A 14,835-nucleotide genomic window follows, 5' to 3' on the forward strand; every position below is an offset into this window, starting at 1 on the left:
TTATCTAAAGCATCATCAGTGCCTTTCCTTTGTAATATAGGTTGGTGCTGGTGATGGCAAGGCAAGAGATAGTTATGTAAAAACTTAATGAAAAATGAAAACTCAACCATAAGAAACAAAAATGGTGAAAGTTTGTATTTTTAGGGGTGTAAGGATAAATTTAGGACCAAAATGGGCACAAGTTAGGAAAACTTGCATGTGAGTGCCATTTCTCTCCAGGATCTCTAAAAATGGCATAATGGTAACTCCAGTGGTCAAAGTGATAGGGATGCATTTAAGTTAAGAAAATATTCACAAATGCATATCCCAGTTAGGATAATTTCATAAGCATCCTCTCCATGTTGAAACAAACATCCCTCCTCCTCTCAGAAAACTCGACCAAGCATCCCCCGGATAGGAATTTCCACTTCTAGCATTCCATCAACATTAAGGGGTTCTGGATTTGATTCAGTGGCGTAGCGCAGTTCTCTGGGGGGCCCCTGCAAGCAAAAGATTGCCCCCCCCCCCGCCCCACCTCAGTGGAAACAAGAAACATCGAGATGATGCCAGAGTGGAACGGACACACAGTTGTAAAATGAAATAACTTTAACCCTTCCTTACCATTTTTTGTCATCGACTTAGGCTATATATCAGTTTAGTAGTTTGTCGAAACTAAATCAGGGTTGTCTGAATCTCTGATAAATAACTGGATGAAGAAATGAGAAATGTTTTCTCATACTTCAACTCTGGCACAGCCAGGATTCTTTTTTAAGGAGGGTGGAGGCTTCACATAGCCAACTATTTTGTTCGTGATCCTTTGTATTTCTTGTTCGAAACGTTTTTATTATGTAGGTTACATATAATACATATATATTTAAAAAATACTGTTTGAGGGAAATTGTTTAAAAGATAGTAAACACTCTTTTTTTTTCGATCCACCTTCAGCCCACAAAGCTATCCTCTGGCTATGCCAGGCCAAGATTCAACGTAAGAGATGCTCACATTACGCTTCTAATACTAATAGTGAGTTATATACTCAAGCAAACTTATCATTTCAGTTACGGGGGTTGAACTGGATCTCTACATTGTCAATGGTGACCTAATTTCAAAGGGTAAATTGCCCCTGGGCTCAACATCCTGAGTTTTTGGGCCCCTTTGAAGTAACAAGTAATAGGTGTGGACAATGTGGGAAATTTATCTCAGGTCTTATTTCAATCTCATGCTGAGGCTGGGGGGCCCCCCATGAACATATTTGGCGGGAAGTTACATTTTAAATATCACGTAATATTAATGGTAATAAAAAAAGGTCATAAATTTGTTTGTTTAGGTATTGTGTAACAATAAGGCATTGACCGGTTGAACAACTGAATCTTTATACTCGATTCACAACTGTACTACACTACACTATACTATGTTTATGAACGCTATGTAGCTATAAAGGTATTAGATGAGAGAAGTCCCTATCAATTGCCATCTATGAGCAAGTAACTTAATTCTGAATTTTGGAGGAGACCCATAATGTCAATTTGCCCGGGCCCCTGTGGCTGAGACAACACACCACTGCTTATTATCACAGACGTCGTCATATGATATGTTACTGGATACCAAATTTCTGTTTCGTAAATTCATTTTTTAAATAAGTGACAGTAACTACTGAATGTCTGGGATTATATAAAATTTCAGGATCACAGAGGGAGAACATAGCAGGGCCCCCTGCATTGTGGGGGTTGCGGGGGCGGCTGCTTTGATTCCTTGTAGAGTAGCATTGCACAGTAGTTTGGATCTCAGTACAGATTATAAAATAGACATAAAACAATTTTTGACATTCTTATACCATCTGAGCCACAGAGCTCTACACAGGAAAAAAAACAATGGAAGCTAAAAATCTGGTGAAGCCAAAGACTTGCTTCTAAGTATTAGTTGAGTTTGCAATTTCTACAATAAGTACATCTCCTATGCAAGGCAAAACCTGTGTAAGACACAACTATACTTTCCTTGCATGAAGAAAAATTCAATTTCATCCTTCACTTCCTGTAATGTATGCAATTCTCACAGGAAATTGTATCCATTTGGTAATATGAAAAAAGGAATGAAGAACAAAATGTTCTCTGGAAGCACATCCATGGCACCGAGGTACTTTTTGTACCATGAGACAAGTCCTTATACATCTTGTCATAAACTTCTGCTGCTAGTCCATTCCTATACCATCGTTACACTGTTGATTCATCCATCACTTCACCACCTTAAACCTCTGTGACTTGAAGATGAATTTCAGATTTTCTCATTTTGCAATTTTAGCATTGTATCACGTTTTCCATATCCATGGTCATGGGTAGGGTTACCAGATCGCTGTAAGGGAAATGTAGGACACAAATATTCTCAAAAAATAATACGAGGGATAGTCATAAAGTTTTAATTATCACCTCGAAAAAACAAGCTGCGACCATGAAACTTGGTGATGGTGTTAGTCCTTCTTTACATATTCACCCTTCAATACGACACATTTCTCCCAATGATGGATGACTTGGCGGAGACCTTGGTTGTAGAAGTCTGCATTTTGGCTGTTCTGGAAACGTTCCTCCTCGAAAATCACCTCGTCGTCATTCTGGAAATGCCTGTCACGCTATGGTTTCTTCATCCGAGGAAAGAGGAAGAAGTCACTGGGTGCCATGTCAGGTGAATACGAGAGGTGAGGCAAAATTTGATAGCCCAAAGAAGCAGCATGTGTGACTGTGTCCTGTGCAGAATTAGCTGGGGCGTTTTCGTGGAGCAAAAAGACCCCTTGGACAGCTTCCTGCGACGCTTCATCTTGACAGCCTCCAGTAACCTCGTCAAGAGATTTCGGTAGTATGCTTCTGTGATGGTTTGCCCCTTACGAGCAGTGGTGAATCCACATGTTTCCATTGCTTGCTTTGCTCCTTTGTCTCGGGGTCATAGTGATACACACAGCACTCGTCCATGGAGATTAGGTGCTAAAGAAGTCATCTGGATTGGCCAGACACAGCTGCAACATTTCTGCTGCTGCCTCAGTTCGGCGGGCTTTTTGAATGGGTGTAAGCAGTCATGGGACCCAGCAGGCGGCGACCTTTGTCATGTTCAAAATGTCGTGCAAGACGTTGAAAACTGATCCATGACTGATTTTCACTTTTTCCATTATCGCCTCGATTGTGATACGCTGGTCTTCGAGCACCAGGGCCTCCACTTCTCTTGAGATTCCCGGTTCTTCACAGAGAGATGGTCTGCCACTTCGTTCTTCGTCATTCAGACTTGTTTGACCACACTGGAAGCATCTGCGCCACCTAACCACTGTGTCATATGATGGTGCATTGCAGCCGTACACTTCCACCAACTCAGCATGGATTGTTGCAGCGTTGTTCCCCTTCAAATGCAGAAAACGAATTATCGCACGATACTCCACTTTATCAATGGGCTGCGCCATTTTGTTTTGGCTCCTCTAGCGCCATGCTACAGTACTGTGGCGCGGAGATTTCAATGTGTACCAGGACTGCAGACATGTACCTGCAAACATACAAAAAATTCATTACATAACTTTATTTTTTCGAGGTGATAACTAAAACTTTATGACTACCCCTCGTACATATATAGAACACTTTAGAAAGTAGCTGAAAAATTACTTTTCAGTTTGAAAAATATGAATTATTAATGAATTTTTAAATGCAAAATTTCAAAACTTGTAATCATACTAATCAATGCACCTCTTACTACATGATTTAAGTGGTACTTCTCAGAGAAGACAATTTTTATCAAAATTTCAGGTTTAGTCAAACTATATTTATGTTAGAGTGAACAGTCAAACTCTGAAATTATAGGGACCAGTACCAAACATTTTACAGACTTTATGAAAAAAAAATCCCTCATGAGTCTGTTGTGCTGATAGTAATGCAAGTACTCTCTCAACATTTGAATTATGACCTGTAATGCCAAACAAATATTAAGCAATTAACGCAATTTAAAATGGTCCCAGAAGTTTCTTCTTGGGTAGTTTTTAGTTCAATAACAGGGTGTCTACCAAAATAACACATCCAGAATTGTTGACTTTCTCTGGACTTTTCTACACTTTTTTCCGTTTTTCTTAACGTTTATTTATTCGACCCCTACTTAGGTAAAGTTGGAAATTAGTAATTAAGAAAATAAATATTTAATGAAAACCAAAGGGCTAGTTAACATAAAAACTGAAGCTGAATTTAAGAAGAGAATTAGATCTGCTTTCTCGTATTAATGCATCCTGAACTGTCTTTGGCAGACAAGCGAGGCTTTGGCACCTGGACTCTCAGCCAGTATAATCTTATGTGGGGCTTGTGTCGGTTGTCCCTATGTTTGAGACTGTCCCTTCATCCATTTTATCTTACCACCATTCATCCTCATCTTCCCGATTAGCCAAAGGGACAGAAAAAAGTGAAGTATAATAACAAAATCAACCAATCAGTCATTGTGATAGCAAAATTTTTGACCACAAGAATTGCCTTTTTATTGACTTCTTGACCTACTTGTTGATTTCCTTACTTTTTCTTGACTTCCATGACTTTCTTGACTGGCAGACACCCTGAATAACTTTGTTCTCTATAATCCTGCTTTACAATCAAATTATATTGATTATTGAATAAGAATGGGCAACACCTTGTTCCATCAGTATAAACCCGAAGGCAAGAAATTCTGCTCAGGCATTGAACAGTGACTTTATCAGAAAGTGGTCCCAAAACTTCGTTCATTAATTGCTTCCATTTTCCTGTTTGTTTAATAGCAGGAAACTTTTTTTTGGGGGGGGGGGGGGGGGGCAATGACTGAATCAAAATAAATTTCACCATTGAGTTTGGAAGCGCAGTCCATAGACTTGTAATTTGCATGATTTTTTTCTGTTACGTATTTTCCTAATTAGTATTATGTGACGCTCAAAATGTAGGACATTTATGATATTTTCCAAATTCCTCCCAGACGCCAGACATAAGGTTAAAATGTAGGACATGTCCGGGAAAAACCGGACATCTGGTGACCCTAGTCATGGGTCAACAGAAATAAATAATTTATTATTATTATTATCCTTCCACCAATGGCAGCAGAAGTGTATGAGGAGGGTATACAAAAACTTAGTTTCCTGGTACAGTCAAGGACACTTATGGGTTGTAAAAATCCCATATTAGAGTGCTGCAATGGGCTGAAACTACCAGGATGGATTTTTATGCATATATTTGTACGATTATTGTCCCATTAAAAAGATATTTGATATTCTATATTCGAGCGAATTACGCTCGAGCGTGGGAGATTCGATCGAGTATTTTCGAGCGAAAGTGGTCCAATGCAGTACTCTATCCCATATACTTTCAATGAGATTGCTACAACCAAGAACTGTCCATGACTACAATAAGTGCTTCATTACCATCGGTGGCCAAAGTATACATTTTCAGAGTAAAAAGATTTTGTTCAAGTAACAGGTACTATTTTCTGCATGTGCCTTGTAGAGAGAAAAAGGCATCCACGATAGCGCAGTGGTAGCGCCGTCGCACAGTGGAGGCACAAAGTGGTTCGGATCCCACTTCATAGGCGCAGACTCCATGGGGCTTGGGGAGGGCTCGAGCCCCCCACCACCAATATTAACGATTTGTGGGGGCAGAGCCCCCCAAATAATTTTGCTTAAGAGGATCTAATTTATTATTTTGCTTCTCTTGTAAAGTTTACTTTGAATTGTGCCACATGAACTTAACTTTAAATACACATTTGAAATGTTCTAAACCATCAACTTTGGGGGGCTGAGACCGCTAAACCATCAACTTTGGGGGGGCTATGACCGGAGACAGCAAAACACATGACTTATTACTATATACTAAGTATATAATTATTATTTACTATTATACATATATTAATCAGAGACATAATGAATTTAGCCAACGACTTGTTAAAGACTGTTTGGGAATCCCCTAAAAGAATGCAAATATTTAGGAATATTTTTGATGTGAATGAGAAGGCTAGCCATACTGGACTGCGACCACTTTGCCCTCGTCGGTGGACGTTGAGAGCCTCCAGTATGCAACAGATCTTAAGGAACTATGAAAACCTCAATTTTTTTGAGAAATTTTCTGAAGAAGATTCTACTGATGCAGCATCAAAATGTGCTGGATACCTGGAGACAATGCTTCACTTCAAGACATTTTTCTTTCTCTCCCTCTACTGCCATGTGATGGGTTCCAATAGAAGAGGTAAACTGTAAGATTCAGTTTCCACGCATTGGTGCTACAGAAGTGGAATCAAATCTAAAATACTTTACTGACAGTTCTGGCAGAAATGCACAGAGGGCAAAACCCAGCCTCGTTGATGAGCCAGAATTGCTCCGGCAACGTCACGTCCCTAAGAGACTTGAAAATCCTGATGCTACCAAAACTCACAAGTTCTACACTCCAAAATAGCATTATAAATCAATATACACTGACGTCTGTGACACAGCAAAATTATGTGTTAAACAAGGACATGAATCTACAGGACTACAAAAAGTAACAGCCGTAGAGAAAGAATGCATCTCAGCTGTGAACAGTTGCACAACAAACTTTCAGTAAACGCGAGAATTATTTCGCCAAGATTTGGATGCTGATAGGCTCTCCTTACACCACATGTCCATGCTTGGTGATATCGCCAAACAGAAGAAAGTGGTCTGCCATGCGTGACATAAGGAAGTTTCTTTTGGAAGACAGCACCCTCCAGGAGCTTCTGCCCGAAGTTGCCAAATTCGTGATGGTCCTCCGCACTGTGCCAGTGACGACAGCCACAGCAGAAAGGTCATTCAGTGCTATTCGCCGACTGAAGACATATTTGAGATCTACAATGGGGCAGAAGAGACTAAGCAGCTTAGCGGTACTCACATACATCAAACTGTGCTTGATAATTTGGACCTGAGACCGCTCGTTAATGAGTTCATAAAAAAATAACTCAGTGCGTAGAGCAACTTTTGCTTCATTTTTAAATCACGTTCATATGTTTTTGTTGTGTATGTCACTTTATATCTTAGTGTACATGCTATTTTTTTATTATTATTGCAAAATTCAATTTAAAAAGTAAAATATTGTAGGAAGAACAAAAGTAAATCTATTTTCCTGCAATTTGTGTTAGCATTTATGTAAATAATTAAATAAAACTGTTAAATATTGTAAATATTCGTTATTTTATGGGTACGTCACCACTAAGGTTATTTTCAACCCATCACATGTCTGTTGCAGACATTAACACACACTCATGCCCTCGATGGGACTCGAACCTGAGACCTCTGGATCAAAGCGAGTTGAGTCGACCACCCAACACGCTCGGCTACCGAGGCCGGCATAAAACTGTTAGGTTGGCCTCGTAATGTAAATACATACTTTTCAATAAAAATGTTAATTATCTAAAAAAAAAAACAACAAATGAGTAGACACAAAAGACATCAAGAGACTTTGAAACATTTTCTAAACGTTTTTCATGTTTCATTACATTTTCATGAGGAATATAATAGCTGCTTAAAAACTCCTATATGAAGACGTAATTTTTATTTTTTAAAAAGGGAGGGAGTGAGTCATTCATTCATTTATTTCAGTGATCAGAGCTAGAGGCCAGCATATTCTGCCTTTTACCTACCCACTGCCCGCTTGCACGCGATAACAGGTTTACCTGCTCGCCTGCCCACGGCAACGAGTCGACTTGCGTCTTTACCCGGGTTCTTGGTCTTCAAGGTGCTCTGCGCTTACAAGGTACCTGGGCATTCAACAAGACCCGGGCGCCTGCAAAACCTGCTGGAAGGAAACAGCCCTCCGGCAGCGTGTCGCTCCAGGTGTTTCATCACCACGTGGACGGCTGCAGCCAGTGTTGCCTACTTACGTAGCTTCTAAATCCTACGAAGTCCTAGGAGGAGCTTCTTCTCCAAGGAGAATTTATATACTTAGCGATTTCAGTTCAGCGTAAGCAGTTTTTATCTTATTGCCAGGAAATGCACGCAATATTACAGTTTCATTTATCTAAATGAATGATCGAGCAAACAAAAATCTCCTCACTGAAAACTGATTGTTTTTCATTGCATGGTGCCTTAACCAGGCACGCAGTGGCGCAACCAGAGGGGGGAGGGTGCATTGCTCACAACCTTGGACGGAAATTGTCTAGCGGAGGGGTCAGGGTGGGGGTCAAACATTAAAGTACAAGTCTCATCAAGTTCCATGCCGTAGCAAAGGGGTAGCGGGAGTCGGCCCTGAGCGCCGAACGATCTAAGTGAGAAAAGTTTTAAAACAGAGAATGCTATGGCGGCCCGTGATATTATTTGCTATTAATGTTGGTTTGTTACGAGTTGGATGAATTAATTATGTAATACGTCGCTACATGTGAAAAGAAAATATTGTAGATGGAAATTTTACATGCCATGCACTTTCTTTCTTTCTTTCAAAAATAGTTTGTGTGCTTGTTTTCCATTATTAGCTAATGTGAAATTGACGTGTTGAAAAAAAATATTTCTAATCCTCTTTTTCAACACAAATGCGTGAGAACCGACTTCTACCCCCTTTTTGCGTGATTTATGAGGATAATAATGCCTTTCATGCTACTTTATTACTATTATTGTGATTGTTGTTGTTGTTACGTTTAACCAAGTACTTGCCCCCCCCCCAAACAAGGGTAACGGCAATGCATAAAGTGGAGTTAAAACACCAAATCAATCAATCAATTGTAGAGAGAAATTTTACCTTTTTTTCATACAAGGAAAAGATAGCTGCACTTAATGTTTGTTTTGGTTCACAGGAGATGTACTAATGTAGAAACATTGTGAAAAATTCAAGCTCACATTCGGCAAATCACGATGAGAATGAATGATCAAATTGATGCAGGGTCATTCACAAGCTAGAATTCGAGTCCAGGACCTTCAAAGATGAGATTGCAAGACAAGCATTCAACTTGTTCGCCATACCAAAGTGACTTGTCACTTCATTTGCTTTTTTAATGCAAACTTGGAAAATTTTATTCCTAATAGCAAACATATCAATTATCTATCTGAATGTTTTCCTCCCAGTCAATATTTCTTCCCCACCCAGGAGAGAGAGCAGTTTTCTTTGTTGAAGAAGTTACACTGTCACCATTTTGTACTTATTTGTGATGAATTGCTGAGAATCACCCAGTAATTTTTGTTTTTAAAAAATAAGTGATTATTTTCTCTCCATAACCTTCAAAACCAGTGAGAGTACTTCTTTCTTTCTACTGAATAATTTATGAAAGGGAATGGTACCAGAAATAAATTATATATATTAGTTCATTTTCGTTGCTTTTCCCGGCCTGGATTGTTTATATGAGGTCCCTTCATAAATTTCATCATATCATCACTTATTTTCGCATAAACCAAATGTGGCAGAAAACCGAAATAAAATAAACCAAACCAACAACAATATGAAAGCACATTCTCTTGCCCAAATAAATACATCCGTTACAGGCCAAGAGATTAGTATATTTTAAAAAAACACTACTAAAACGAGAGCGAGAGAGCCTGAGCAAATATTTGTAATTTAATTATTATACATTCCATATTTGAAAAAAAAAAGAAAGAAAGCATAACATTATTGTCTGCACATAACACGTTTCCATTTCATAAATAATAAAACTACATCCCATATTATACATACATATTGTACACAGGGGCAGCCGCTCATAAGGACGATACGGACGCCGCACTGCCGTGTGTAACCACAAGTGAACAAACATTACATTAACATTTATATATTAGCTTTTACATTGTCTGAATTGCAAATATTCCATTGCTTATAGATCGTTGGTTAGTCCTTTCTGTATCCATTCTTCCGCGACAATTGCGAAGTTTGCACGCCACCGTGCGGGGGAATACGCAACTTGTAGTAGAGAAATGTGGCGGGGCACCGTCCTCCCACTTTACGAGACGTAGAGCATTCTCAGGCGCAGTTGTGAGGGGTAAAAGGCGAGGGAACTGAGGGAATAACACGCGCGGGAACTGAGGGAATAACACGCACGGGATCTGTGCCTGGGAGGATGGAGGGTTTGTCGTCCGAAACCCTCCCCCTAGGCAAAACTGGCCCTCTCTCCGGAGAACGGTAAACAATGAAGAGTTGCCACGAGCAATGAAGTTAACAGAAGATAGAAAATTACCAACAGTTGAACCTTTAGTTCCAGAACCTAACTTGACTGAAGTTAAGGATGCTATTAAAAGGCTAAAGAATAACAAAGCACCTGGCATTGATTTAATACCAGCTGAGTTAATTAAATATCGTGAAAATTCCTTAATATGTCAAATTCATAAATTAATTTGTTTAATATGGAATAAACAAGAAATCCCTCAACAGTGGAAAGAATCCATAATTGTTCCTGTGTTTAAGAAAGGTGATAAAATGAACTGCAATAATTACCGTGGAATTTCTCTACTCTCAACAACATATAAAATATTATCTAACATTCTTTTAACAAGACTAACCCCATATGCTAATGAAATTATAGGTGATTATCAATGTGGATTTAAACGTAACAGATCAACTACAGATCAAATTTTTCACATCAGACAGACACTTGAAAAATAGTGGGAATATAATCAAAATGTCCATCAGCTATTCATGGACTTCAAAAAAGCATATGATTCGGTCAAAAGAGATAAATTATATAATATATTAGTAGAGTTTGGAATACCTAAGAAGCTTGTTAGTATGATAAAAATATGCACCAGTGAAACAGAAAGTAAAATTCGTGTGGGTATGTGGGTATTAATATGTCTGACAAATTTACAATTCATGATGGGTTAAAACAAGGAGATGCATTATCTCCATTGCTCTTTAATTTTGCCTTAGAATATGCTGTTAGGAAGGTAAAAGAAACTAAAGAAGGACTAAAATTAAATGGTGTGACTCAGTTGTTAGCATATGCAGATGATGTACACTTACTGGGGGATGATGTATACAATTAAGAATAATGCTAAAATATTTTTCAAAACTGCTAAAGAGATAGGTTTGGAAGTTAACAAAGAGAAAACTAATATATGCTTACAGGCCGAAACCAAGTGTTAGGTAATAATCAAAATCTAATTATTGATAACAACTCGTTTGAACCAGTTTCCAAATTCAAATACTTAGGAGTAATATTAACAAGTGAAAATTATATTAAAGAAGAAATAAAAAGTAGGCTTAATTCAGGAAATGCATGTTACTTCTCTCTTCATAAACTTTTGTCTTCTCGTTTAATATCTAAGAAACTAAAAGTTAAAATATACAAAACAGTAATTTTGCCTGTAGTATTATATGGATGTGAAACTTGGTCCCTTACATTGAAAGAGGAACATAAATTGAGAGTATTTGAAAATAAGATCCTTAGGAAAATCTTTGGACCTAAAAGGGATGAGGAGACAGGTGAGTGGAGAAGGTTACATAATTTAGAAGTATATAATTTGTATTCATGTCCACATATTATTAGAATAATTAAATCAAGAAGACTTAGGTGGGCAGGCCATGTGGCACGATTGGGAGAGGAAAGAGGAGTTTACAGGATTCTTGTTGGGAAACCTGACGGTAAGAGACCTGTAGGAAGGCCAAGACGAAGATGGAGGGACAACGTTGAGATGGACCTAAGGGAAATCGGTAGGGATGGAAAAGAGTATATAGAACTTGCTCAAGATAGGGAAAGTTGGAAGGCCTGTGTTGCTGCAGCCATGGACCTTCGGGTTTAAGAAGGCTAGGGAGTTAGTTAGTTAGTTAGTTAGTTACTTAGTTAGTTGAAAAGATCATTCTATATTCCATAATGATTGATTGAATTGGTGTTTTAAGTCCACTTTATACACAGTAAGGCTAATCGGGACTGGACCTACAGTTTAAAGTGGGATCCGAACCACTATGTGCCTCCATCGGGTATCGAACCCGGGACACCTTCATTACAAGGCAACGACATGTATTCCATAATCTTATTCACTTATGACATAAGAGTAGAGCAATAAATAACGCAATTTCCAATGAGGAAAGAAAATATCGGTAACTGAAAATGTACAGACTCTTGCTTGATTTTTGTTATTTACCGTCGCTTTCTGCTACTTTTCGGTAATCACGACGATGAGGATGTGATGATATAATAAAATTGATGGAGGGGCACTCACAAAGAACACACATACTCATGCCGGGATTCGAACCCAGGAGCCCTGGCTTTGTAATGCGGTATGCTAGCCATGGAAGTCGGCTATAGATTCTTGTTACACGCAAAATTATCGTATATTTGCATTTTTTTTTCTTCTGAGTTTAGTGAAAAGTACGTTTGGATTACAATGATGTGGCGTACATCATGTAGATTTAATTACGTTTTGATTAGCATGTTTGAAAAAAATCCTTATAATGTGACAAAGTTGTCTAATTTCTTTTCAAGGCGGATGTTAATTAAATTAGAAACTCGTCATCTAAACTCACCAAGAACCCCTACAGGAACCTGCGAACTACAAATTTCTGAAAATTTGGCAAAATTGTCTGGCCACCCCGAAGCAATAAAACGACCGGATGGGAAGACGATAGTATTGACACTTGTTGTTTCTTCGTTTTCCATGGAAAAGTGAAGCTTTTTCTGTACTTGTGTGTTGTAGTTGTGCATTTGTCGCCGTCGCGATGGACAGTGTGGAGAAATTGTTGGTGCGAAGTTTTTCTACCAGAAGTCTGGGATGAAAAAATAAACATAAAAAAACCTAGGCCGAATTTGAATCTAGAACAGTGTCAAAGAAGGGAGGTCGTGAGTTCACTCGCAAATTTTGCGTTGAAGGTCAGAAGGATGAATTTCAGTTACAAGCATGTCTGAAGATTTCTGGTAAGTTTGAAGTTTTTACTTTAGAGCTTCTGGTAACGCAGATATCACCTTTCCAGTGAGATAATTTATTTATTATATTATTTATTTTGGTGCCCTATTTCGCATATCAATTAGTCATGTTGGACAGGAAACTTTTTCTGTGTAACTTTCTTACTAGAAATTTTTACGATCAGTGCACCTAAATATTCGTCATTGTGCTGATCAAGTTGTGTAAAAATTAATATCTCTTCTTCTGAATTTTCCTCTCTGTTAAACGACTAAATCTGTTAGAATTATATTTCTTCTTCCATCTTCTTCGCATTACTGTTAAATAATTATTAATTTATTATAATATGTGTAAACGTGTAAAACATGATATTCGGTAAACACGAACGTATCAATTTCATATCACGTACGAAATTCATCATTTAAACTCGCATTACTAGTAGAGCAAATTGTGCTGGTCCCCGTGGCGGAGTGGTTAGCGCATCGCGCTACAACGACAGGGATTCCGGGTTTGAATGCCGGCCTGGGCATTGATGTTTGTGAGTGTCCATTCATCAATTTCATCATATCACTCATCCCCATATTCACAAATTAGCCAAATGTGGCACAAAAGGCGAAGTTAAATAAAGCAAATCAATAGAGCAAATTTGTGAGCTATCGCCCCTCCACTTTGGTTCACCACGAGCTGCCACTGATTGTACAACACGTAAAAAGTTGTGTAAATACAGAGAACATAAGTACTGCAGAAAATTTCCCCTAAGTTCTTTAGAGGATTTACAAAGAAATCGAAGGGAAATCAATCCCCTATCTTTCCTATAGAATATAATAGGGGACCTGAAAGCACGTGCTTTCAACCATTGCATCGGGGGGCGAGAAGGCAAGGGAGGTAGAGGCAGAAATCTTCACTTTTCCTTCGGGCAGCCGTTTCTATACCTGGAACTGGTGAGGTGGAGGAAGAGCGAGCTAGGCCAGCTTTGCTCGCATATCGCACTGAGGGACGAGAAGCACTTGAAAAAAGAAATGTTGCATATGAACTGTGGCTTTAACGAGACAATAAATATTGTGATTTGAAATTATTAGAGATGTGAGATTGATTGATCTATCTCTGATAGACTAGCTACTCCTCAGTGCACATCACTGAATAAAAATAAATCATGTTATCCTGAAACACGCTAAACCAAAATAAGGAAATTTCCCACTGGGAAAGGGAATTCTTTAGCATTCCTTGTGAATTTCATTGTGAGCCAGGAAGTTACACAACAACACAACAGAGGCGCAAGGAATTAATTGCATGTGGCTGGTGTCTTTGTGTTGTGCAAGTTTATTGTTTGTTTAGGTGTTATTGCATTAGTAGCGAGTTTCGATGATGATGTCCACTGGTTCGCCACTGATTACAGCTCTCAGTAGCTAGTACAAGGACTGCTGGAAAAGTTTCTGCAATCAATATGAAAAAAGACATTTATAATTCTAGGAATGGCTTTATTGTTTTTCAAAGTATGCACTCTTAAGATCGATACACTTTGGGTAAAGGTTAAAAAAGGTAAAGTGCTCCCCTGTGCATAGCAGCATGCCATGAAGGCGTATAGGGGGTGGGGGTAACGCCCCACACTTGCTTGATCCGGTCGTGAGTGGGGGTGATGTGATCAGCATCACGCCCCTGACCACCTTTACCCCCCCAGGGTTTCCCCAGGTACCCATGTTATTCGACGCTGGGTGGGCGCCGGGCCGCTTCCATCGTTAGAAAAGTTCCCGGATTTGAACCAGCCGGGGATCAAACCCGGGACCTTTAGCATGGTAGTCAGACGCGTTACCGACTGAGCCACCGCGGCATACACTCAAACCAATTTTGAATGCATTTTTTCCACTCTGAGGTTGATACCTCAGAAACCGCTGTTCGGAATGGTTCAACAGCTGCTTCAGGCGACACTAATCGCTCACCACACATCTTATTTTTCATGTGTGGAACAAAAAGAAGTAATTAGGTGATAAATCGGTTGAGTACGGACAATGAGTCATTAATTCGACATTTTTACTGGACAAAAAATCAACAGCTTGGTGCGTTGTCGT

The 14,835-nt window shown here is 39.0% G+C and overlaps 1 protein-coding gene across 1 annotated transcript; it reads right to left on the minus strand.

Moving 5' to 3' along the window:
• Positions 1–3,040: 3,040 nt before the first annotated feature.
• LOC146001337 (protein GVQW3-like) lies at positions 3,041–3,418 on the minus strand. The gene has a single exon (XM_083138651.1). It carries the CDS (start codon positions 3,416–3,418, stop codon positions 3,041–3,043), a length of 378 nt encoding a protein of 125 aa, XP_082994777.1.
• Positions 3,419–14,835: the final 11,417 nt, after the last annotated feature.

This window comes from Lepisma saccharinum, chromosome 17 (genome assembly GCF_977018435.1).
Source record: "Lepisma saccharinum chromosome 17, izLepSacc3.1, whole genome shotgun sequence".
NCBI lineage: Eukaryota > Metazoa > Arthropoda > Insecta > Zygentoma > Lepismatidae > Lepisma > Lepisma saccharinum.

Bases quoted from the DNA above. Each gene is read 5' to 3' on its own strand.
- LOC146001337 (XM_083138651.1), bottom strand. From the start codon at position 3,418: ATGGCGCAGCCCATTGATAAAGTGGAGTATCGTGCGATAATTCGTTTT.